At 39.4% G+C, this 25,886-nt stretch overlaps 1 protein-coding gene across 16 annotated transcripts in view; it reads left to right on the top strand.

Annotated features, from left to right (window-relative positions):
* Positions 1 to 25,886, top strand: part of TCF4 (transcription factor 4) — a 315,108-nt gene that overhangs the window by 244,078 nt on the left and 45,144 nt on the right. For all 16 annotated transcript variants that reach the window (XM_073343585.1, XM_073343588.1, XM_073343590.1 and 13 more), the window contains 3 exons: positions 17,559 to 17,664; positions 20,616 to 20,749; positions 25,365 to 25,497. In XM_073343585.1, coding sequence (XP_073199686.1) covers positions 17,559 to 17,664; positions 20,616 to 20,749; positions 25,365 to 25,497 — 373 coding nt within the window. The remainder of the gene's footprint in view (positions 1 to 17,558; positions 17,665 to 20,615; positions 20,750 to 25,364; positions 25,498 to 25,886) is intronic.

Below are 25,886 nucleotides of genomic sequence, written 5' to 3'. Positions count from 1 at the left end.
GTAACAGCCGTGTTAGTCTGTATTCGCAAAAAGAAAAGGAGTACTTGTGGCACCTTAGAGACTAACCAATTTATTTGAGCATAAGCTTTCGTGAGCTACAGCTCACTTCATCGGATGCATACCGTGGAAACTGCAGCAGACTTTATATATACACAGAGAATATGAAACAATACCTCCTCCCACCCCACTGTCCTGCTGGTAATAGCTTAAAAGTTATTGCTCATGCTCAAATAAATTGGTTAGTCTCTAAGGTGCCACAAGTCCTCCTTTTCTAGTTACAGTGATTGCAGACCTAAATCAGGTATTTTTGCATACAAATGACCACTTAGATGCATAGATGGTATAGTTGCATGCACAAGTACTTGAATTACATGTAGTCATAATAATGGGTCAAACAAAACAGTGTGTGTGCGTGTTTGGAAATCAGATCCCTTGAGTTTCTTTTTTAAACACTAACAAACGAATCCTTACTACTACAGCTGTGTGGAACTCAGCATATTGACTGTTGGGGGTTGCAGAAGTATGTTGTTCAATTTTGATCTGCCTTTGTTCACACGACAGAGTTTCACTTTGAGTCAAATTCAAATGATCCAAAATCTGAAAGTGAAACCCAGTTAAACCTGCCGAGTTTCCTGGACTTTTGCATGAGCACTATGCAGATTCCACGTGGTTTTGACACAGAACCATTGATCAGTCCAGATTTTCTGAAAACTTATTCCAGGTTAGCTCAAAAGATAAAAACCTTTTTCCAAAGCTAGGCTCTGATCCTGCAAGGTGCTCCACATGCCCAAATCCATCTGCCTTTGAGACCCTTATTGCAGGATAGGGGCCCTGGTCTGAGTTTCAAGTTTAATTAATCCCCACGCCTGATGAGTTTCATGTAGTTTGAGGTTTTGTTGTATACATTGAGCACAACTTTACTCACAATGCCCCTGCAAAGTAATTACCATACCCATTGTAAGTATTAATCCCCTTTTAGATAGGTAAACATAGACCTGACTTGCCCAAGGTCATATATTCACTTAGTAACTGAGCTGGGAGTAGAATCCAAGCACTCATGTTCCTATTTCTCCATTCTAGCCACTAGCTCACATTCCCTAATGCATTTACCTTGTCTTTTCGGTCAAAATATTTTATAATGCAAATCTCCTGCTGGAAATAATAATAAAGAGGTTTAAACAAATGACTTGCATATTTCCTAACTGCCTCTGCCCTGTTCTGGGCTTTAATTGTAGGAAGGACTAAGGAAATTTCATCGGGGTGATGACATGAGCAGATTTTCTTTCTCTCTTTGAATGATGGCATTTTAAACTTTTAATCCCTTTTATCAAAAACTGGGTGAAAGTCATAGTCCTAAACAATAATTAAAATAAAATTTCCATCTCTTGACAGAGAGAAAAATTGTTTATAGTAAATGTGCTTTTCAGCCTTCTCTCATGCCTTCTCCCAAAAGGGCTGATTAGGATGTAATAATTGGGGATGATAGCGGGAGGAAGACGACAATTCCATTTAATTAAAGATAATTTATTTTACTTTAACTTGGTGATGTCCCACATGAATAAGAGTAGATTTAGCAGATAGATTTATTAATGGGTACTGACATCTCAGCTGACATAAAAAGCAAACATTTTCTTTCCTCATTGTTTTTATTGTGTCTCGGCACCTGAAACTGCTGTCACCCTATTTCTCTTCTGTTCCGTGGAGATGAAGACATTACAATTCACGATTCATTACTTGAGACAGGCCTGAGACGCTGAGTTTGAATCAGAATCCAGACCTCCCCAAAAATCAGGTGGAAGGGATTGGATCTGGTGCTCCAGTTTGGACCCATCTGTGTTCACCTTCGGAACGTACTTTCAGTCTAAGCTGGTTAACCATTGTCAGTTGCTGCCATAAACTCTAGTCATCTGGTTCAAGGCTGAGGGCTGAACTGAAACTTATCTTAAAACTTACGTTTACAGAGCCATTGAAACCTCTGCAGGGAAGTATCAATGTAAATCTTCCTGCGCACAAGGGGGGATTATCACAAGGGAAGGCAGAACACTGAGCCTGTGGAGATCCATTAAAGTCAGTGGGGCTCGGCATGTGTACAGAGGTCTGTCTCCCTGTGTGGATCTGATTGCAAGATAGGAGTCTTAGGCAATGGATACGCTATGGAGCTTACAGCCGCATAGCTGCACTGAGGCAGCTGCGCCACTGTAGCTCTGCTAGTTCAGATGCTCTAAACCGACAGGAGAGAGCTCTCCCGTCGACTGAATTACTGGAGCCCCTGTGAGCAGTGGTAGCTGTCAGTGGGAGAAGCTTTCCCACCAACAAAGCGCTGTCCACCCAGCGCTGAGGTTGGTGTAACTTTACGTCGCTTAGGGGGGTAGCTTATTCACTCCCCTGAGCGATATAATTTATACCAACGCAAGCTGTAGTGTGTACATAGCCTTAGTAACAAGTTAGGTGTCTATAGGAGCCTCACTAAGGGATGCTGCTGAGTGCTTTAGCTAAATCAGCACATACCCTGACTTCACCCTTCTCCTAACCAGCATTGCCACTTCTGGGCCGTGCTGGTCTCCTGTAGCCATCCGCGTACCTGAGAGATTTAGGCTGCTTCATGCTGCCACAGCCTCCTCCACTGGTGGACCTTCTCCTGCCTAGGAGCTTTTACACTGATATCAGTGGAAGCTAGAGCAAATCAAGGCTGAATAGCCGTACGTCTCGAGTCAGTTCTTTGGGGTTCACGCGTGTCAGTTCCATTGTTTTATCATTAGTTTATATTCTCTGGGCCATTGACTTCAGTGGAGCTACACTGATTTACAGTAGGTGAGAATCTGGCCCTCTGACGTTTAGAGGATATAAAACATAATTTGCAGGAATTTCTTGGGATTTTTTTAGGCAAATAGATAAGCTCTAATTTACGAGTTGTATATTCTTCAGGCCACTTGGTCATGCTGTGCTAGGTAGATAATGACCAGTGCCACTGGAAAATTGCAGGATTAAGGCTCATTTCTTTCAGAGAAATTTGGGAGGAAAATGTGGTCAGATGTCTGATACATTCACTGTCTTTGCATGCATTTGTAAAGAGACCATAGAAAATAAGAAACACAAAATGGTTCTCAATAAATCAGGTGGGGAAAAAAGTGATGAAGTTGATACTGAAATGAAGTAAAATAAATGAAATGCTCATCTTCCTGGTCTCTACTTCTGCTGGGAACTCCTTTTTTAAAAGGCTTGGAGATGTGCTAATTTAAATTAAATGTGAATTAGAATTTGCATGTGACAACTACCCCTGAATCTCTGCAGGTGGCACCTTCCTTCCTTTCGTCATCACTTCTATTGCTATCTCCCATTCTTTTTCCTTTGCCTACTCATTTATTCCTTCACTTAGGGTTTGATGCTCAGTTGCTGAGCACCTATAACTGCTATTGAAATAATTGGAATTGGAGGATGCTCATCATCTTTCAGGATCAACCCCTAATTTCTCTCACTCGTTACATCTTTCTCTCCAATCTTGCATGCACTCGTGCATTCCATTCCCCGCCTTTGTCCGTCTCTTTCCTCCTTGTTCCTCTCCTCTGTATCTTTTGGCTTCCCTTTACTTTACTTTTTGGCTTCCCTTTCCATATCTCTGTTGCCTTCCCACGTGTGCTCTTCCTGATCCATGCTCCCTCAGGATCTTTTTCTGGAATATGCCATAGCTAGGACACTTCCTTTCCAGTAACCAAAAATGAGGATCACAATGTTAAAAATAAGGGTTTCACCCTAAGGTCATGTGTTAATTCAGCCATTTCCTTCACTCTTGCCACTTCCCAATATCTAAATTGGCTTTTGTGGAGGCAGTAACTCTTGTCTGTGACTGACAGAGGCCTGGTTTTGGGGGGGATCATTGTCTTTGCTCATTTCTCTGCTGCCTCTATTTTGTTTTCTGTGTTCTGGCTTTTCTCTTCCTCCCATCTCTCCTCCCCAGATGCTTTCAGTATTAGACAATAACAGCAATTTTAGTGTCTATGAGAAGCATGACCAGTACCTAATGCTGGAAGTGTTGCCAGCATCTGACATCTGAGGCTAATAGCATTTCTTGGGCAAAATTCCTGCTGTTTTTCACAGGATTAACTCTGTTGGGGTTAGTGGAGTTACTCCCAATTTACATGGGTCTAAAAACAGTAGAATTAAGCCCCTGATGTCTAATGTGAATTCTCTCTGGGAGAGTGCCCTAACCTTTCCCAGGGAGGTAAAAGTAACATATCAGACTCACATTTGCCATTTCTTCCTCCTTCCTTCTCTCCCAAGATCCCAGGTACTCTGAAGATGGGGAACAAGCACAGTTTTGGTGGGAGGCTATGCAGACATGATCACTCTAACCAGCAGTCAAAGGCTGTTTACCATCCTATCCCTCTCTCAGCAACAGGCTTCAACAAAACCGAATACAATCTCCAAGTACCATTTCATTTGGTTGACGTGAAGTTTCTCCTCTCCACCCATGTGAATTTTGTTCTGTGGTTCTGCCTGTTTGTAGGTTTCATTGCTGGTGATGGTGAGAATTCTGAGATTCCTTCTTCTTTCCCTCCCTGCTTTGCCCGCTCCCTAATTTTTTCCCTCGTCACCTTCACACCCATATTGATTCATATACTATGAACATCACTGTGGTATTCGTTCTCTTCCTTATTTTGCGATTCCATTTTTTCCTCTAAACTTTGTCCTCCCATTATTCTCTCTTTTCCTTTCTGCCTCATTTTCCCCTTTCCTTCGTTCTCTTAACCTGGTTTGTTCTCCCTTCTTTCTGTTTTTTTCTCACAATTTCATTGCCTTGCCTTTTCTTCATCCTATTTTTCTCACTGTTGTCTCTCATCCTTCTCCGTTTTCTTCCTCTAGCCCATATTAGAAGCAACTCCAAGCTGATTGGACCATTTGGGAAACTACGCCTTCTGATAATCTTATTTTCCAGGAGCACTTATTTCACATTAGGGAGAAGGGTACAGCCTGCCAATTGGGTCTATGAAAGCTGGGGAACAGTGGAGCAATGGAGGAAACTGCAGAATCAGTCGTTAAAATGTACCTGCAATTTCCTAGCCTTCATAGTAACGACAGAGGATGCTGGTATTTGTACATATACTGCTTTGGTGGTGATTTGGGAAAGTATGACAGGATAGAGAAATGGCAGAAAGAAATCAGTCTGAGTAGAAACTGTCCAGTCCATGTATGTTGTTGTTTCTTTTTTAGAATGTATATTACAGCACAGGGATGACATAATGTTGTAATTAGAAAAAAATTAATTGACCTTGTTTTTAACTTAGGTCATTCACAAGATGTGCAGTATTCAATAGTTCCATCTGGAAAATGTTTTCGCTCCACTGGATCTGTGGAGCTAGAGTATCATATAGGGTGGGATAAGAAAAAAAAAGTTAATGTTTAGTGTATGTTTCAAATAAGACAGTTGTTTGTGTAGAAGTGACTGGTGGTGCAATTGGAAGAAACACTGCTCAGCAGATGGGTGGTTTGGTCCAGATCTTTATGTTTCACCTCAGAATGAGCTGTGGTTTATAAGACTGGCACGTTGCAGGAACTTTTTTGAATCTACATCAGTCTCTACAAATTTCTGCTCGATCACATTAGTGCAACAAAAAACAAAACAAAAACGACCCAACACCATGCACAACAGCATGCTATACTGCTAATTTTGTTAAAGTCAAAGGAATTTGAGAAATTTACTGGACACTTACTATCATTATACAGGCAAGACTTCCACATCAAAACAGCAGTTGCTCGGACAATCCCAATCAGTCTGTTGGTAGAAAACAGTGACACATCTAAAAAGTTTTAACAGAGGAGATTTCAGAGCATCATGGCTAGGGCACTGCAATAATTCTCCTTTTAATAAGTTTATGATGCGGGTTATTGTTTCTGTTATTATTGTCACCAGCAGGAGCACAGACAATGGTGAGAAGTAAACCTGTTTAAAATCTACAGTCTAAAAATAACTTTTTTTGGTACTCAGCATAAGGTTGCAGGAGAACTCACATTAATTAAAGGATGTGGTGCAAAATGTGAGGCAGAAACCATCCTTGATTTTGTGATCAGACTCTCACCTGCAATTCATTTTCTCCAGTGCTCAACAACCTTCTTCATTAACCCTGGGTCACCTTTAACCTCCTGTGAGCCCCCAGGGCTTTACTTTTGTCAGTGAGCCCTTCTTGGCTTTGTGACTTACAGGTGGTTACTGTAGCTATGTACACTTGTTTTTCATGGTGCACCGTGCACTTAACGGCTCAGCGGGACCTGCACTTTCATACCTCTCATGGGGGTGGGATGGTTTGCATGTGCTTTTGTATTGTGTGGCTCATTATGGTATCAATTACTTTATTCGATGGCAATGCCAAGCCCTAGGCCTTTTGCATGTTTGTCCTGTGAGAAAGATCTGGAAGAGCCGACATCTGGTTTTGATTGCTGCAATTGCAGGTTGATAGAATAAACGCAGGGCGAGGTGGGTGGGTTTTCCTTCCGGCCCTTTCCACTCTGGGCTGGTAATGCGCTTCAGTTGTGGAGCTGGTCTTTTCATCATCTCACTCCTCCCCCACCTCCCCGCTCCCTCCAAATAACCAGCAGCAACATGTGGCCCAAATTAGGGACCTGTGATTTAAAAAAGCTTCCTTCTGCTGGAAACCTAGAATAGGTCAGTCCAGAAAATGGAGAATCTGCTCATAACATGTGGAAAAGGACAAAATGATCTTAACTAAAACTCAGGGAAAGTTCTCCCTGCATTAGCAAAATAGGCAGAGTTAGGGAGAATGAATAAAGGGGCTAATGAAATGCGTGTTTGTTTCCTTTTGGAGGGGCAATGCTAGAGCTCACTCATCTACCCAATATGGGTGAATCTTAGGTTTACTGAACTAGAGACAGTAGGGGGTACCCAGAAACTATCTCCTCATTACTGCTGCTCAGCAGGGATTGTATGTGTAAGTGTGCCTAGGGAAGGACTAGCAGAGTGGGGAAAAGAAGGTGATTATATAGGAAGAAATAGTGACTTTTTAATGTTGCTGATTAAAGTGTTTTGCTTTACAACATTTATGTGTTGATTGTGCTGCCAACCCAGCTTTCCTTGTGTTGCCACTCCCACACCAGTGCAGTGCTCATTGTGTGCCTTTTCATATCGCTATTTATTTTAAGTCTTCCGCCAAAAATTAGGAATTCAAATAGGCTGAAAAGTTAATGAGGAGCCTTGTTGGAAAATAGTGCTGTGAGCAACCTCATTCATATGAACTGAAAACAGACAGCCCTGACTAAAAAAGTTTAACTGCATCCAAAATGCAAATTACAGGGATGGGGAATGAGACCTGAGTGGCCAGTTACAGCAACTCATGCAGAAAGTGATGGTCAAATTCTTTATCCAGTACTTATTTTGGAGATCAGTCTGTACCATATCCAAAACCAATAGCCATCATAAAAATAGGAGATCAGTCAAAGGGGAATTTTACAAGAAGAGGGGCTCTCCTGCAGAGAGAAACTTCTGCAGTGGATGTTTATTACTTTCTCAGGTATTTGCTTAAGAGAGTTTTTCCTTCTGTGTGAGGCTGACATCTGCTAATGCAGCCCAGATCATTTTGATGAGTAGGCTTATTCTTTTCAACAGTCCTGATAGCCATTACATTATGCCATTTAGTAAGGTTCTTATAATTTAATAAATGTTCTCTTTTGAAATCTTCATTTTAAGGGAGTTTCACCATGTATTAGGATCTGTGGACTGATAGGTTTATTCTGTTCTCAAATGTTTCCTTATATCAGGTATATTTGAAGTGGATTTCACTGTATCCAGAAATATGAAGCCTTAAATCAGTACTGTATTTTACAGCTTGCACTTCACGTTTGAGCTTGGCATGCAAAGCAATATATTTTGTTTAATTTATCATTCTATGTGAAGGCCAGACTGATGGCTTGCTGTGTTTTGCCTTGTGTTGACGCCAGAGTTATCATTGTCATGGCATCATGGAGGGGAAGCCCTCAGCCTCAACGGGGAAACAAGGATTGCTTTTCTCTGTACAACTCCTGAGCAGAAAATGTTGAGAGGTACTTTAGTCTGAGAGGAGAATGAGAGTTCTCTACCAATAGTACAACCAAGGCTTGAGAATGGACAAGAAGGAGTTAAATTTATATGGGAAAAATGATGGCCAAGATTGAAGGGGTATTTGAAAACCTTATGATTTCTGCTCAGACATGGTTTCTAAACACCTGCTGCTGGCTGTCAGCAAAGACTCTGATGAAAAGGACTTGCAGAGGGATTTGGGGGACAACATCCAACACAGTAAAAGGTGTAATAATTTGCACTTACATAGCATCTTTCGTTTAGGGATCTCAAAGCACTTCACAAATGTGCTGGTACTGTTATGCCATTGTTTACAGATGATGATCCTGGGGCACAGAGAGGTTAAGTACTTGCCTGTGGTCACACAGTGAGTTAATGAGAGAGTCAGGTACAGAACCCATGATGTCTGACTTCCGATCTCTTTTCAGACATTAGCCCACACTGTATACTTCCTTAAACAATAGTGTTGTAGGATATGAATTCACTGCTTTTTACTTGCTTTTGTATTTTCCAAGGCTGCCCATTCTTTTTTAGTAAACTCTCCAGTTGTACATTTCTTTTCTTCTACCATACTGAAGCTTTTGTTACATAGCATCATCCTGTATATATCATGGACTTCTCTCCAGGTACCCAGATGTCTTTGGAGTGGTCTGCAGTGACAGTATTTCAATACTACATGGTCAGTCTTAGCCCCTCATCATAAGGAGGCAGTCTTTCCAAAAGACACATAAACCTTTCTACTGATATACCAGGCTCTAGAAGCTCGCCTGATTCCTACTTAGCATTTCTTACCTGATCAGTAATAGCAGAATTTGAATAAGAAACTTTCAAATGTAATAGACTTCATGTGTTAGGTCCCTCACATGAGTCAGTTTAGTGAAAAAAAGAAAACATTTTGAAACATTTAGTTTACCGTTGTAATTATTATTAATAAATTAACTAATAACTAACCTTATAGCTGCTGTAACATATTCTAGAGATATTCATCCCATTCATTTTTGTTTCCTTCATGATAGTGGTCATGTGATCACTAGAGTTCTTCCCCTCTTAAAACCGTCATTCCGTTATCATACATTGAATTCAGGTTGGCTCCCCTCCATCATTTATTGGTCCAGATCTGAAATTTCAGTGCATTTCACTAGTATTAATCTAGAGGTTTTGTTTTTGCTATTTCAAAAAGAATAGGTTATCTCCAGTTGAGGGAATGAATAGATTCATAGGACTGGAAGGGACCTCAAGAGGTCATCTAGTCCAGCACTCATGGCAGGACTAAGTATTATCTCGACCATCCCTGACAGGTGTTTGTCTAACCTGCTCTTAAAAATCTCCAATGATGGAGATTCCACAACCTCCTTAGGCAATTTATTCCAGTGCCCTGACAGTTAGGAAGTTTTTCCTCGTGTCCAACCTAAAACTCTTTTGCTGCTATTTAAGCCCATGGCTTCTTGTCCGATCCTCAGAGATTAAGAAGAACAATTCTTTTTCCTCCTCCTAGTAACAACCTTTTATGTACTTGAAAACTGTTATCGTGTCCCCTCTCAGTCTTCTCTTCTCCAGACTAAACAAACCCAATTTTTTCAATCTTCCCTCAGAGGTCATATTTTCTAGACCTTTAATCGTTTTTGTTGCTCTTCTCTGGACTTTCTTCAATTTGTCCACATCTTTCCTGAACTTTGGCGCCTCAACATCCAACACCCCTTTCTAGACTTACTTCTCAGTTCTTTTCACTAACCTTAAGGCAGTGAGTTTCCCAAAAAAAATAAAGGAGAAAAGAACATTTGGAATTTCAAGGCTGGCTTCCAAAATTTAACATAATGTGATAATTCCTTCATTATGTCACATTACGTAGTGCCTTCTTCAGAACTTTCCCATCATGACATGAAATAATTTTTGAATTCAGAAGGTCACATATGTGAAAATATTTGGATCTATAATGTATTTTCTGTGAAATCAGCAAACCAATTGTACACATCTGCAGTTCCCCAATCACCCTATTCTACTACAAGTTAGGCCTGCTTTACTTTCTACATTTTGGATTGAGTTATTGAGCTGATTTTTGTTTGTCAATACTTTTTCAGTATAACTTATGTGCCTCTTTAAATAATGACATAGAAACGATTGCTATTTGAAAAATTAGCTGGCAAACTTTTATGGATGGATAAATCTGAAAAAATATACCAAGGTTTCTGAGATTTTTAAAAATGATTTTGTGTTGGGGGTATTGGAAGAATGGTTGGGGAGATGCAGGCTACTTAGAATATTCCATATTCACACAAGTTAGTCATCTCCTTCATTCACGTTCTTTCCTGTTGAACATACAGCGTCCCTATGATATAATGAAAAGCAAATCTGTAGCTGTCTTCACCTTCTAGTGTCAGGGAGCATGCGTCTTTGCGCTTAACTAGTATATTGCTGTCAAGTTGAAGGATGAAAAGCAAAGGCTGGAAATTAGCAGTGTTTTAAAGGCCTGACAATATAATGGGTGTTTTGTTTGAGTAAATATTGCCGAATCAGGCTCCCTTTCAGTAAATACAGGATAAAGACATCTCTCTGTAACATCTTGAACCCTGTTAGTTCAGCCAGGCACAGCAAAATCTGGGTTACTTTATATGAATCCAGTGGCTTTCACTTTGTAAAACTGTACAAATCTGTCTGACAACGGTCACTCACACCCATTTTCCCAGTTTCATGACATTAAGCTAGTACTTATTTTGGATATTTTTCCATCACTACATAAAAATCTTTCTGCCCTCCTCTCCTCCTTTCAGTATTTTTGTGTCCTTAACTGGCAAAACCTGACTTTCACATGCAGAAGTTGCCAGCATGGCATTTACTAAAGTTTTACTCATAATTTTTGCACAAACCCTGTGAAAAGTGAAAAATCACCAGTTTCCCATGCTAAGAAAAATGTTTTGACCCAGCTTATTTCTGAACATTGTCCTGGTGAGTTTCCTGTTTCCTTTATTAAAGACTGGTTAATGTTGGGATGTCAGATCTGGAAGAGGAAACATGTCTGTTTCTATTATAACTGTTGGATGAGTGATTTTTCCAAGCAAGTACATACCTAGGATACATGAAAGCTTGAATGTAATTGTGAAGTAGTGTGGAGAAACACTAGCATATGGTTTTCTCTAAATCTGCTTAGAGTGCTTATGTCATGAATTTTGGTTATTTTCAGAATGTTTCCCCAATTGTATCATTCAGAAGGAATTTCCTACACAAAAGGACTCCTTGGACACACACACTGTAATGTTGTCTAAGGTCCAGTGATGTGAGATCTATGGTGGAGATGTTCCAATGCACATTGACTTTCAGTGGGAGTTGAGCACATAACTACAGTTTGTGCCTATTAAAAACATCCTACTTGCAACTAAGAAATCTTTGGTCCTCTGGCAGTATATTCTGGATATCCTTATTTATTTATTTGGTATGGCTCTTTGCACTTACTGTGTAAAATTGTCTGTTTGTCACCAAACAGCATGATGGGTTCCCATGGCAAAGCAATAGATAATTAGTTGTATACAGTCAGGCTGAAATTCAGTTTCATGTAATTCTACTGTCGAAGGGGAGCTTAGTGCAGACTTGAAGGGGAAGCAGAGTCCTGGCCATAGATCTGTATTTATATAGGTCCAACTGCCATGCTACACAGGAATTGTGTCCCCTCCAAAAAGTGGCCATGGAAAGGCTGTAAAGCTCACCCAACACCATGTCAGTGGTTTGGGTAATGAATTTAGTCCCTCAATTCACTCTTTACTTGGGTTTTATTTGTGGACTCAAGAAAGAAATTAAATTCACACTCCATCTGTTAGATGCTTATACCGGTAGGTACCATCCTTAATCCTGGTTTTGGAGTCAACTCCCAAATGGACTTGCAGTAGGACAAACGGAACCAGAAAAAAGGAAAGTTTCACCTGGTCCAAATTTGAAAGAATTGTATGTTAGCACATATTCAGATATGGTCAAGTTGCTCAGGTTGCTGGCAGAGGGCATTTCCGTGATGCACCATCTCAAAAGTAATAGCAGATGTACAGAGTTAGCCACTGCTAACTTAGTGCCAAGACCAAGAAAAATACAGGTGTTCAAATAAAATAGTGGTGGAAGCTGGAGTCCAGGAAGCATAGTAAAGATCAGCTTTAGAAGTAGCTTGAATGTTACTAACAGCACCACAGTGGATCAGGTTAAATTTACTATCAGTTTTAATTGCAATGATTTTCAAAAATGCATAAAAAGTCCACTGGAGCATGACTTATAGTCTACACAGTAATATCTAAACCTGCTTGTTTAATTGAACAGAATTTATTTTTGAATTAAAGAAATTTGAGAATTGGTCTGTGGTTCAGATAAAGGAGGATGTACTACCTGGGTACATATAAATTTGTATATGCTGCAGGTATAAATTATATTGTGTACGTACATGTCTGTGTATATATGTGTGTATTTCATCTACACATGTGTATCTATAATATACTTACATATTCAGAGTTCATATGCTAATTGTTTTGTTCAGCTACTTATATGCAGGTATCATTGTGTTGGACACAGTATAGTTGGTAAAATTTTCAAAAACAGCTAGGGGCTTGTCTACCCGGTGGGGTAATGTATACTATGGGGTTGCAATTTCTAAAGGGCACCAATGTGTAACTCATTAATTGGTCCATGATGCTCACTGTAGGTTCCCTAGTGTGCGTAAATGTAATGCTCAGGAACCTTCAGTGAGCACCAGCAGGATCTATGTGGACCAATTATTGAGCTACACATTAGTGCCCTTTAGAAATCATATTTTCATAGTGTGCATTACCCCACCATGTAGACAAGCTCTAGGTGAAAATTCTACCCAGAAGTTTCACCCACAAAACCTGAAGTTGTGGGCAAAAGGAACCCATCAGCATAAGCAGTTGGTCAACTTGTGTGCACAAATAGGATTTTGCAGAGGGGTTTTGTGGTTGCAATTTGTGCACCCACATTTAAAAAATTGACATTGTAGTTTTGTGATTTGTCTTGTTAGCAAATGATGAAGAGAAGCACAGACGCAAATTAGTGAATAGGTCAACCAAATGAGTGTGTGTATATATATTCATTTCCCTCAGGAGTGTTTGATAACACATTTACAATGCAGTACTTTTCATATTTATTAAAGAAGACTCATGTGAATCCAAGCCTACACTGAGAGGTGGGTTATTTTTGTTTTTCTTTAATAATCTGTTGCTTTTGCTTTAACTTTTTTTAAATAAGGCTACATCTTTGAAATGTAGTTTGAAATAATTATTGGCATATACAGATGAGCAGATGAGTCAAGACAAGGAGATGTGAGGGGGGAAAAGCTGGAATACACAGTCTATACACGTGCAACATTTTGTTTTAACATATCTTCGTTCTATTTTTAAATACACTAAAAAAGAGATGTTTATGTCATTTTTATAAAATCCATTTTGTAAACATACATATTGGACCAAATTCAGAGGTGATATGTAAGGTGGTGTATGGTACATGTGGAGAAGTAAGTCCAAGGAAGTCAAGTGAATCCACTTTGAACTTTGGCAGGTGTAAATTACAGTCGAAACTGGTGGATGTGTTAGTTGCGTTTCCTACCACACTCCTCTTGTGCAGTGCTACTCATTTACTCCACTTTACACACTGCCTCTGAATTTGGTGCAGGAACCTTTTTCGCCATTTCATGGCTTTGAGTTCCATGGTATATTTCAAAACTTTCATTAACAGGAAATCTTCAGGTCTTCTATTGCTTAAGGTCCACACAAAACACATCAGATTTACAAGACCATTTGTGTTGGAGGAACTTTCTAAATTCAGGTTCTTGTGCTGGTTTCCTCAGCTCCCAGTTCTATGGTGTTTTGCTTTCCTACTCCATTCGATGCAGTGGCAGCCTTACAGGTCAGATCAGGATTTAGCAAGTTTTACTTTGTTGCTGAACACAAGGGAACCAGTGGCGGTAGGTCAGCAGAGAAGGGGAGGTCATGAGAGGTGCTGGAAAGGGAGGGGAACATAAGAAGAGGAACAGTGAGGTGGGGAAGCTGGGAAGCCAGAACAAGTAAAATAGGGGAAGAAGAGATGTGAAAATATCTGATTGGTGAAGAGGCTTCCACATTAGATTATGTCTCCAGTTAATTCTTCAGGATGCTTCTCCCTGCAAGTTAAGGTACAATAAGTGATATATACAGAATGTTCTAAAATAGAAATGAAATTGCATTTGATTTTACTATAAAAAGTATAAAATACTTCGTCTTGATTTGTTTCTTCCCTGAAAACTGTGCTAACCTCTGGTATAGAGATCTTTGGCTTTAAATGTGGGGCTATTTTCCTAGCAGACTCTAGTCCACCAATTAGGGGGAAAATGGCACCTTTTAATTGCAGCAGATCAATCTTTTATCTCTTACTAGCAGAGATGAAAATAGTCCATTCTTTATAGATTGGTCTGTTGTTTACTTAAATACAAAGGGTTCCATGCTTACTGCTTCTGCAGAGCTACATTGATATCAGTGTCCTCTCCTGAATAGTAACATCACATTAGAGCTACATTCAGTTGGAAGGTCAAGGAGTAACACAAAGAGGACAAGACAGGTCAGGGAGTTACAGGGAGAAAGCTCCTCTTTTTCAAAGGTCAACCTTTTTTCAAAGGCCAGCTTGGGCCAGAGTAGCTAGCTGATAGCTGTTTCGTGGGCTGTGTGAAAGCAGTTAGTGGTCATATTCGAGTTCCTAACGGGCCTACTTGTTCGCAGATTCAGCAGAAAAGCCACAGACTGAATAAGCGTGAAACTGAACGGCGAGACTGGTGCTTCCAGATCAGCATTGAAGCATGTTGGAAAGGCAGTGTGAGGAAGAGCGTGCAGTGCCCCTCCCATGTTCAGTGGCTAGATGCGTTTAGACTCCAGAACTGTTCATCCAGCACCTCTCATGAGCACAACATTCACAAAAAGAAAGATTTTTTAAAAACCAGTAGCACCCCCCCATTTTTAAATAAGTAAAGTCAAAGATGTAGGGAAAAGTTGTAGAGCAATGTAACTGGATGGGTGGAGGGAGATAGGCATTGAAGCAGCTATTTCAAACTGTAAAGAACCTTTACATAATATTACTTATATCTTCATCTGTTTCCCATATGTACTGTAATTTAAGAAACCATCCTACTGTTCAACTACACCTGCTTTAAAAAAAGCAACAGAATAATGTAAACGTACTATAAAATGAACACCATTTAAAAACTGAGCATTGATCACCCACAGTAGTTAAATATATCATAGTATTTGTGGGATAATGAAAACTATAGTAAAGATAAATACCACAATGCAGTACACCTCAATTTTAATATCAATCATTCTATGATTCAGTGCTTATTTTTTTAAAATGCAGCTATATAAGCCTTCTCCAATATATGTGTTTTTCAGTCAGTATACCCTGTTTGAAGTTTACATTGTTTGAAGGTGTGAGAAGTCTCTGAAGTGTGTATAAATTGAATGACCAGTAAATTCCCTTCTATGTTATTTCTTCTCTCTGACATTAATATTGTGCGACCATATAGTAGGTATATTGTAGTATGGCATCTGTTATTCGTCCTTCAGATCTGTCTTTAACTTGAAGACAGTCGTTTTAGCATTAAATCTGACATCAAGGACTTCTAAAAATCCCTGTCATCTCTTTATTATCACACTCTAATAGCATCAACGAGATACATTAAGCAGTTCCAAGGGAAATGGGTGTTGGCTATTGCTGACAGGCCTTTGGTCTAGATTTGTTTGTGCTCTTCAGTTTGGAGTCTTATTGGTTCCTTTTGCCTTTACTAGAAGTCTTCAAACAAATATTAGTGTTCTCATTCTCTGACTGGAACTTTGCTTACAGTAAGCTCAATGAAACTACATCAGTAGCATCTGGATGTTAAATGCCTTTCTTTTTTCATGATTCCGCTAGGCGCTGTGTGCCCTGAATTGATGTCAGTAAGAGCTGAGGATCCCCAATACCTTGAAGGATCAGGCTCTAAATTGGGGGGAGGGGGCAAAAACTGACATGCATATAGAACTTATCTTTTAATTTTATTGTATAGTGCACTGTATATCTCACATGAAGACACTACAGGATAGTTTGAAAATGTGTGTAAAAATTTTCAAAAAATCTTTGTGTTTTCACAACGTGTTTGCATGCATCTTATTTAAATACATACATACAGGAAAACTTCTTCTTGCAGAAGTGCTTAGAGCCTGATTCTGCCAACCTTACTCAGGTAGAGTAGTACCTTATACATCACGTATCCTTGTTGAAATCAACCGGACAACTTTCAGAATAAGTTACTCAGCATAAGGGTGGCTCTTAGTTTTCTATTTATTTTGTTGAGAGAAAGCATTTGATTTCTCTTGTAATGTTTGTGAGATGCAGGATGAGCATAGATGGGATTTTTTTCTAACATGGCTTGCAGTTATATTTTATTGGTGGATTTCTCTTTCCCTTCGCTGTGACCTGTGAATGTCAGAGTAGGCTGTCTGCCAATTTTGTGATCTGCTGCCTGCTTCAAAATGGAGGCAGGAAGGTATCCATTTTCATCAAGAAGATGACAGTGCTTCAGTATTCCTGACCATCTGGAGAGAGGAACTTTTTAATCAGAAACAAAAAATTGAGGCTTTAATATACATATATAATATATAAATTTAGCAAAAGAAAACTCAAAGTTAAACCATACCTTATGAGTCCAGACTTTTTTTCTTTTATGTTATTCTGGTTAACATAACAAGAAAATACAAGAACTATTTTTGTAAAACGCTAGTTACAGAACTCTCTGGTGTATTAGTAAACAAATATAAGTAAATTAGTTTTTTGGCACACTTACTAAGTTTATTGCACACACAAATATAATAAGTACTAAAAAAGAAGGTTTTTTTCCCCCGATGCACACACATGCTGTGTTGGTGGTCTTGTATAGATCCAGGTTTTTAATAGTGCTTTCAAGCTGCTTTGCAAAGACCTAGTAACATGGGAATTTAATATCCCAAGGTATGTTTATAATTTTCAGTGCCCTTGATAGTGCTGTTTTTTAAATTTCATTTTTGCATTTAGGGAACAAAGAGTTTGACTTCTCCACACTGCTTTCATTTTTGTCCTTAAATGTGTGAAAGCTGTATCCTTTCATATAATAAATCAGTATTGTTTCATGTTCTCAATGCTTTCAAGCTCCGTAAGATCCCAGGTCCAACATATGTTAGTTGTACAGTGTATTTACAGCTAGAAACTGTTTGACAAATACCTCACAAATATTCTTGTCTAAGGCTGGAAAATGTCATACCTACATTTCTTTTGAAGCTTAAAATTTATTTTCTTTTCACACAAATACTGAGATTTTTGTATTCCAAAAGAAGTATTGTGTAATGTTAGGAACTGATTTAAACTGAACAAGGTAAGTATTCAGTATTTTATTCCTGCTTCTTTTTTAAAGCGACATGCCTTGAAATATTTCAGTCATTGCTGAAGGAATACTAAATTAATCCTTTTTCCTTAGGTTTATGCCCCATCAGCAAGCACTGCTGACTACAATAGGGATTCACCAGGTTATCCATCCTCAAAACCAGCAGCCAGCACTTTTCCTAGCTCCTTCTTCATGCAAGGTAAGGTGCTACTGTCAAAGAGAAATATATTGTGCATACATTTCATGTATATGACGTATTTATTTATTTATTTATTTATTCATTTATTGACGTATATTAGACACATCATGGAATATCATCCTGTGTGCTGTTACGTTCGTTACCATTAAAATGAAGACCTGTAAGGCATAGACCATTATAGCTGTGAGCATCTTGTTTTGATCCTGTAATGAAATATAATAATAATATAACTTACTAGATTCTTATAATTTGAATTACTTTAGGCTTTCTTTTCAAAGAGTTTGTGTATATGCACATATGTTATACATCTATTAAATGCTCATAATATGCATGGTACTTTGTGAATAAATCTGTCTGTGTATGAGGGAGAAAATTTATAAACTGTATAATATTTAGAGTACACAGCGTAAAGTGTGTATATATAATATATACTCTGTATTATAGCAACTTCTAAATCTGTTTTTAAATTAACTACATAGTGTCTCTCATTTTAAAATGTTAGTTTTTACATGTTCACTATTGTATACTGTATTTCTTGCAATTACTCATAGTTAGAACCCACTGAAATAAAGTTTCGGGTAACTTGTTAATTAAAAGTCCTGGAGTGAGTCAATGAAACAATCTATTTAGAAGTGTAGGACCCACATTTTGCCCTACTTAGGCAAAGATCAAAGAGCCTGAGAACCACATTCAGGCCATGATCTTATAAACCAGTGGTTCCCAAACTTGTTCCGCCGCTTGTTCAGGGAAAGCCCCTGGCGGGCCAGGCCAGTTTGTTTACCTACCGCATCCTCAGGTTCGGCCGATCACAGCTCCCAGTGGCCACGGTTCGCTGCTCCAGGCCAATGGGAGCTGCTGGAAGCGGCGCGGGCCGAGGGGCGTACTGGCCGCCACTTCCAGCAGCTCCCATTGGCCTGGAGCAGTGAACCGCAGTCACTGGGGTCCGCGATTGGCCGAACCTGCAGATGCGGCAGGTAAACAAACCAGCCTGGCCTGGCAGGGGCTTTCCCTGCACAAGTGGCAGGACAAGTTTGGGAACCACTGCTGTAAACAAATATGCATCTGTGTAACTCTGATTCCATCTTGCATCTCTTTTAATGTGGCACATGGTCTATATTTCACTTCCATTGAGTGACTAGACTAAGCCACTGTGATCAAAAAGGAGTATTTCATGCTGGTACCTGTAGTTGGTTCATATTACAGATAAGGAACATAAGTAAGGATGTTCATATCTGGGATTTTGGTTTCGTCCGATCACCGGGGTGCTGGAACCATTTGTATAGTGGGAGTGCTGAGAGCCATTGAACCAAACTGTAAACCCTGTAGATAATGGAAACCACTTCAAGCCGGGGGGGAGGCAGCACTCCTCGTTCTGGCACCTATGCCTATCACTATGTCTTACATTTAGTTTTGGGGTCAGGAAGAGAGGTGGATGCCTAGCAGAGTAGCTGTGCGGCAAGCACAGTAGGAAATTGGAGTAGGTGTAGGCCCCTGACAGGCTGAGCTGTTGCCTTAAGAATAGGAAAAGATCATTCATACCATCAGGCTTGGATCTCAGCTATTTATGGAGTCAAAGGTTTGTAGGCTGCTCCACCACATCCGACTGTTAGACGCAGAAAATCACCATATCAGATGCTGCTCTTTCTACTTCCCAAGCTCACTAGTTTCTGTCTTATACCTGTGTGCCCCCAGCAGGGGATTTAAGGCAGCCCCCTCAATCAGTGGTAGTACAGTGGTTCTGTATTACCCCTTGAGATAGAGGCCATTACAAAGGGAGACAGGGAAAGGAGAACGTTATCACAGAGTCCCATTATGTCAGTTCCCTGGGAGATGATTGGTTTATGCCGCAAAGACCTATGCCCTCTCCCTGTGTTGAACCAGGAAATGAGGGCATAGGCTGAACCTGTGATCTCAAATTTAAATTGTGAAAATTCACAGAACAACCAATTCTGGAAAGTCATATAGAATTTAATAAAGGTGAGACCAAAAGAGTTCTATACAAATTAAACATTTGTAGAAATGAATGGAGAATGCTAACCTTTCTCTAATTTTTTTTAACTATCCTGTTAGAGATTTATATTAGTGATATAAATCTCTTCTAAATTGGGATTCAGAACACCTATGGAAAGGTTATTATGCTTTGTTAAATGTTATGGGACTTTTCCATTAAGAAACAAAAAACCTTGATAATTATAGATTTACTCCCAAGGATCTAGTTAAATGTAAAAAGTGTGGTTAAGTAGGCTAAGGACACCTTTAAGTGCTTGACTTGCTTTAAGGGGTAACTTTTAAAAGTCAGAGATGCAGCCTGTATCTCATGGTATCAGAATGGAGTCACCCAGAAGGCATAGGCATTTTAGGTGCAGAAATACAAAATGGCTTGTGTATTTGCAGAGGAAGTAATACCTCTCTAAGAACCAAAACCTCTTAATGACACACCAAATCACCTATGTGTAGGAAGTGTCGTCATTCAAAGGCTGTTAGACTACCCTTAATTCAGATTTGAACACTCATAGTTTATTTTATTTTGAAGCTCATATTTTGTCCCAGCTGAAATTTGTAGTAACTTGGGGTATATGTATTTAAGCTTGTGATAAAATGGCAGGAATAAAACTTTAGAGAAACTTTTAGCATCAGTTATGTGACTGACTTGAAATGATTAAAGATGATATTGTTATTCACTGTTGCTCAGTTCAGCTTAATTTTTTATTAAAAGCATGCTTTTATGTTAAATTTGTGTAGCCCTTAGGAGACAGAAAGACAATATACAGCATTCCTTTTATGGCTGCTGTCTTGTAATGTAAGCAATTAACCGACACAGTGATACATTGCATATGCATCAAGCCCCATTAGGACCGTTATTTTAAAGTTTACAAGAAAACAAAACAAAACAATTATATAACCAAGATTTATGGCCTTCAGAGAAGCCACATTTTCTTTCTTTTCTACAGATGGTCATCACAGCAGTGACCCATGGAGCTCCTCCAGTGGGATGAATCAGCCTGGTTATGGAGGAATGTTGGGCAATTCTTCTCATATTCCACAGTCTAGCAGCTACTGCAGCCTGCATCCACATGACCGTTTGGTAAGTTAATCTTCTAATGCACATGTGTACGTGTATAGAGAGAGAGAGAATACATAACGGCATGGTGTGGGACAAAGGTTTTATTAGTACTCATTTGGGGATGACCTGCATAAGTCACTCAGAGCTTTGCCACCTGAGAAGAAAGTGCCCATACCAATCTCATGTCACTAAAATGTTTTTATTGAACCACAATATAATCTCATGCTACATATTTTACAAATATGTATCTCAGAAGCGGTGAATTGTACATTCCTCCATCTGCAAGGCTTGGTACCTTAGTTATCATTGTCCAAACCTCTAAAACTACCTAAATAGTTTTTCTGTGGAAAATATTTCTATTATAAGGTCTTATGTACCTATCAGCACTGGAAGCATATAACTTATATCATTGAAAGTTGGCAGCCAGTCTTCCTAACAGGTAGTATAAAACTCCTGGTTCTATCCCTGAAGAATCATAAGATATCAGAACAATAGTCCAGAACTTTACACTGTCCCTTATACATGATATACCAACATAATTCTGGAGAGGAAGTTGGGGTGGAGGATTAGGAAGAAGGAAGTTGTTTCTCATAGGTTGTTCTTTTAGATTAAGTCTCTGTGGAAATTAATTAGCTCGTGAAATGAGCGTAGATTTATATTCATCACATGGACATCACTACACATGAGATTTGGACACATGTATGCGCATTATTATGTATATTACATTTTCCTCAACCTCCTTTGTATTTCTGAGTTTTTAGATAACTCTGTCTATTCCTTATTTTGCAAAAATATTTTAAAATATTTTAATAAATATTAGTGGAACACCATGCTATTCCTTCATTGCCTTGTCAACACAGAAGCAGTTTGGTAGGACTAATTCAGTCTGTGATATTTGATTAGACTAAAAAAAGAACTGCATAGACATTGTGCACAGCTTTGGGAGTATTCCCCTAACATCATGGCTGAGTTGATGCTGTGCACAAACAACACAATCCTGTCGACTCCCACTGCATTAGAAACACAAGGGAAAGTATACTGGGCAAAGCGAAATGACGAGACTGGTGAAGAGAGATGCTTTTTTCCCCCAAACTTGTAAATTATTTCAGCTACAAATAGAGAAACTTTTTTTCTAATTTTATTTCCGTGTGACCATCTTAGGTTCAACTGAGACACATTATCGGGTTTAGATTCAGCTTTTACTTATCAGAGACTATGAAAAAGGAGCCAAGGGTACAGGAGAAAAGATAGATATTGTTTTTAGGTGAACTAGGCAAAATTTTGGAGGAGTTTGGCTGTCCATAAAACTTACCATAGACTTCTTTTTAGCTACAAAATGGTATACTTCTTATTGTAACTGAATTATCTTTGGGGGGAGGGGAAAACATAGGTTTAAAATACAGGTTTGTGAATTTAGTTTTGTGAACTGAAAAAAGTAGTTCAAGAAGTTCACAAAACATCAAACTTTACAAGGTTAATAAATCCCTAGTTACAACCAATATAAAATAGCAGCTCAGCCATGTCTATTTAATGTTCGTAATGTGGGCACCCAAACAACCCTAACTGTTCCCTGTAGTGAAATAGTGAGAAAAAATATATAAAAAAATTGAATGTGTCTTTCAAAAAATAAGATTAATATGATCTGGGACCATACACTATTTTTTGTTAATCATAAATGTATGGTTCTTGCATTGTGTCATTACACGGCAGAGTTATGGTTGTTTGAGTGCCCTTGTTTCTTTCAAGTTTAACCCTAATTTTAAATCCTTGGTTGATAAGGCATGGCTTTGGGATAGTTACAACATCTTTGTAATCGTCTGTACAGTAAATCAGTGATAGGTACTCTCAACCTTAACACCTTCTAAATGTAGTTTTTATCTGGGAATTACTATTTGGCCTAATTGTCAGAGGTGGTGAGCACCCAGGGCTAGATTCACTATGGAAATTAGGAGTGGTAACACGCAGCCTTGAAAATCACTGCGCCTAGAAAATCACTATGATTCAGAAAACATGGTGCCTAGAAAATCACTGTGATTCAGAAAACATGAATTAGGTTCTCAGGCTCCTTATACAATAAATGGAAGGAGATAGGAACCTCAAAATGGGAGTCACAAAAGCCAGCAGTTTAGATGACACCCCACCTAAGCTAGCCAATGGGAGATACCAAGCAGAGGGTTTCTGTCCTAAGCCCCGCCTTTCTTAGGGAGATCAGTGCCTAAATCAAGGCTGCAGGGAGGTGCCTCCCTCTGTTTGGGATTCTCATCAGCAAACCCTCCCTTGACACACGGGACCCAAGTCATTTTTGCAAGAAGCAGGTAGGGAAGGAGAACAATGACTTTTAGCCCAGTAGTTAGAACACTCACCAGGATGCAGGAGGCCCTCAGTTCAAGTTCCATCTTTGCCTGGGGTGGGAGAAGGCATTTGAACAGGACTCTACTACCGCTCAGGATATTCCTTCTCTTTGTCCTGTTGAAGCTGTTCCACTCTGGATAAATTGGGGCATCCCCAGTAACCAGTCCCCCTGCTCCAGGAACTTTTTAAATAATTAATTCACAGTTCTTGTGTGGGGCCTGAACCAGTAGGTGAGCTCAGAACATGCTTCATAGATTGAGCCCTGCAGGTGAGTTATTGAGAGGAGAGCCTGTTTTCCCATCACTCTGGGGCTGAGGAGTCCAGATGTCTAGAGTGAAGCGGCAGTATGTGTGGGTGCTCAGCGACAGAAACATAAAACATCTTGGGAAAATATACTGCCAAAATGTTGGTGCTGAGCTAGGTTAGGCATCTACAGTGTTCGGCCGCAGTTGAGCAGGGGCTTTGTGGATCCCAGTGGAGCATAATTCTGGGATTTAGGCACCTAAAGTGCCAGTTAGGAGCCTAAGTCCTTTTGTGAATCTATCCCCCGGGGCTCCCATTGACATCAATGTGAGTTGCAGGTGCTCAGCACTTCTGAACCTTGGGTCCATATTATTTATTGTCCCACTTCTCTATTTTAGTAAGGTCTTCTGTGCCTAAGGTAGCACAGGGGGGAGGCATTGGTATTTTAATTGCTGTCCTATATGATTTCTACGGGGACAAAAGTGGGACGTCAGCACCTTTAGTATATGCAGAGACTGTTGAGGGAAGCCAGAATGGCTTCAGTTCAAGCTGTACGTATATGTAAAATCTCTTGAATTGTTCATTACCTGGTGGTACTCCAGTGCCAATACAGACAGCACAAAAAGAATAGTTGCTGTTTATTATTTCTGCTTTCTCATGGATTATACTTTTTTTTAATAGTTGCTTAGAATGCAGAATACAATTATACATTTTAAGGCAGATCCCATGTTTGTGCTGAAATATTTGGTAGTATCCCTTCAATGTTTTCCCCCTGAGAAACGATAAAATCTTACTTGCTGATCCATTTTTGTGTGGGTGCCATGGAACAGAACTCAGCAGAGGACATGGCATTACTCCGATTTAGACTGTTACCTGAAACAATGACTGTTTAGTGATTTGTGAGCAAAGTGACAAACTCTCTTAACCCAAAAAGAACAGGGGGACTTGTGGCACCTTAGAGACTAACAAATTTATTTGAGCATAAGCTTTTGTGAGCTACAGCTCACTCTGAAACCTCTCTTAACCCAGGTTAACTTCAGCCAGTTGGACTATGAGTTGCCATCCTAGGCTGGTTTATGTGTGAGTCAAAGCCTGAAATCTTTATTCAGACTTTACTCAGACAAAACCCCTGTTAGATTCCATTGAAGTTCTGACTGCGTAAGGAATGTAAGTTTTGGCTGTATAACTGTATGATGTGCTTATGTCCTTATAACTTTGAGGTAGACAGAATCCAAGTATTTGGTACTTAAATATCAAAAGTACCGTAAAAGTAATACAATAAAAAATAAGAGAGAGACAATTTTGTGGCCCAGATTCTATTTTTGGCCATCCTGTGCTTGGTGTAGGACCTCATGTAGGGGTAGAGCACAAAGATGGCTTTATGATACTTTTATATTCCCCTGATCCAGGGGTTGTTTTAATTTATTCCCAGCTACCCAAGGAGCCACTGCAGCAGCCAGGGATTACCAAGGCATAGTGACACCCTCTTTTTCGTAGAGCTAAAAGATAACAATGTTCTAGGGCTTGTCTGCACACACAGACCACAAATAGACCTGCCATCAATCCACCACCCATGGAGTCTTGGATACTTTGATTCACCAGCTTTATAGTGCAGCTCCAAGCAGCAGGAGTGGAGAATTTGGCTCATTAGATCAACTAGTCTATCCCGGTGATGGCTTGTTTCCATACAGAATATATTCTCATGCTTTGTCAGGTCTAGTTTTAAATATCACAAGGTAATGCGGATTCCATAACTTCCTTCAGGAGACTGTTTCTCCAACTAATAGATATCATTGTCACCAAGTTTTTCCTGGTAAGCAGCATACATTTTCTTCCTTAATTTCATCCTATAGTATCAAAGTTTATTAACTTTCCTGCATAGGTACCTGAGCAGAAAAAAATCCTCCTTCCTTTACACATGACAAGAAGACCTGTTCCTTTAGGTGAAATACTGTAACAATCCTGAATGAAGTGATCCAGACAGCCCGTCTTTCATGCTTTATTATTTAAAATGTTCCACTTTTTATACTTTCTGCTACAGAGCTACCCATCACACTCCTCAGCAGACATCAATTCCAGTCTTCCTCCGATGTCCACTTTCCACCGTAGTGGTACAAATCATTACAATGCTTCTTCCTGCACGCCACCTGCTAATGGAACAGACAGTATAATGGGTGAGTTGCAAAGAGATCTCCATATGAATATGAATACAGCATTGCTTTCTTTCATTTCTCTCTCCTGGCATCTCATCTGCTTTGGTGCAGTATATCGCTACTGAACCTTTCTGTTTTAAGAGTTGTTAAAATTTATTTCCTAATATATTCGATACTTTAGAAGAAAACTTTCTTCCAATATGTGTCCAGAAAGATTATAAATATAATAGAAGTATGATTTAAATAAATATATTGTACCTGACCTATTGCCTTCCTTACTCATAATTTTTTTAATATTTTATCTCTTGGTTATTTAAGTGTCTAAATATAGCTTTTAATCCTGTAAAGCGCTTTGGTTTAAAGTTTGTACTGAAGACACTACATAAACTAGGCGCCTGATGCTGTTGGCT

Source organism: Lepidochelys kempii, chromosome 5 (genome assembly GCF_965140265.1).
Source record: "Lepidochelys kempii isolate rLepKem1 chromosome 5, rLepKem1.hap2, whole genome shotgun sequence".
Classification (NCBI taxonomy): Eukaryota; Metazoa; Chordata; order Testudines; family Cheloniidae; genus Lepidochelys; species Lepidochelys kempii.
The sequence above is the reverse complement of the archived record's forward strand: the minus strand, read 5'-3'. Positions and strand labels throughout refer to the sequence as shown.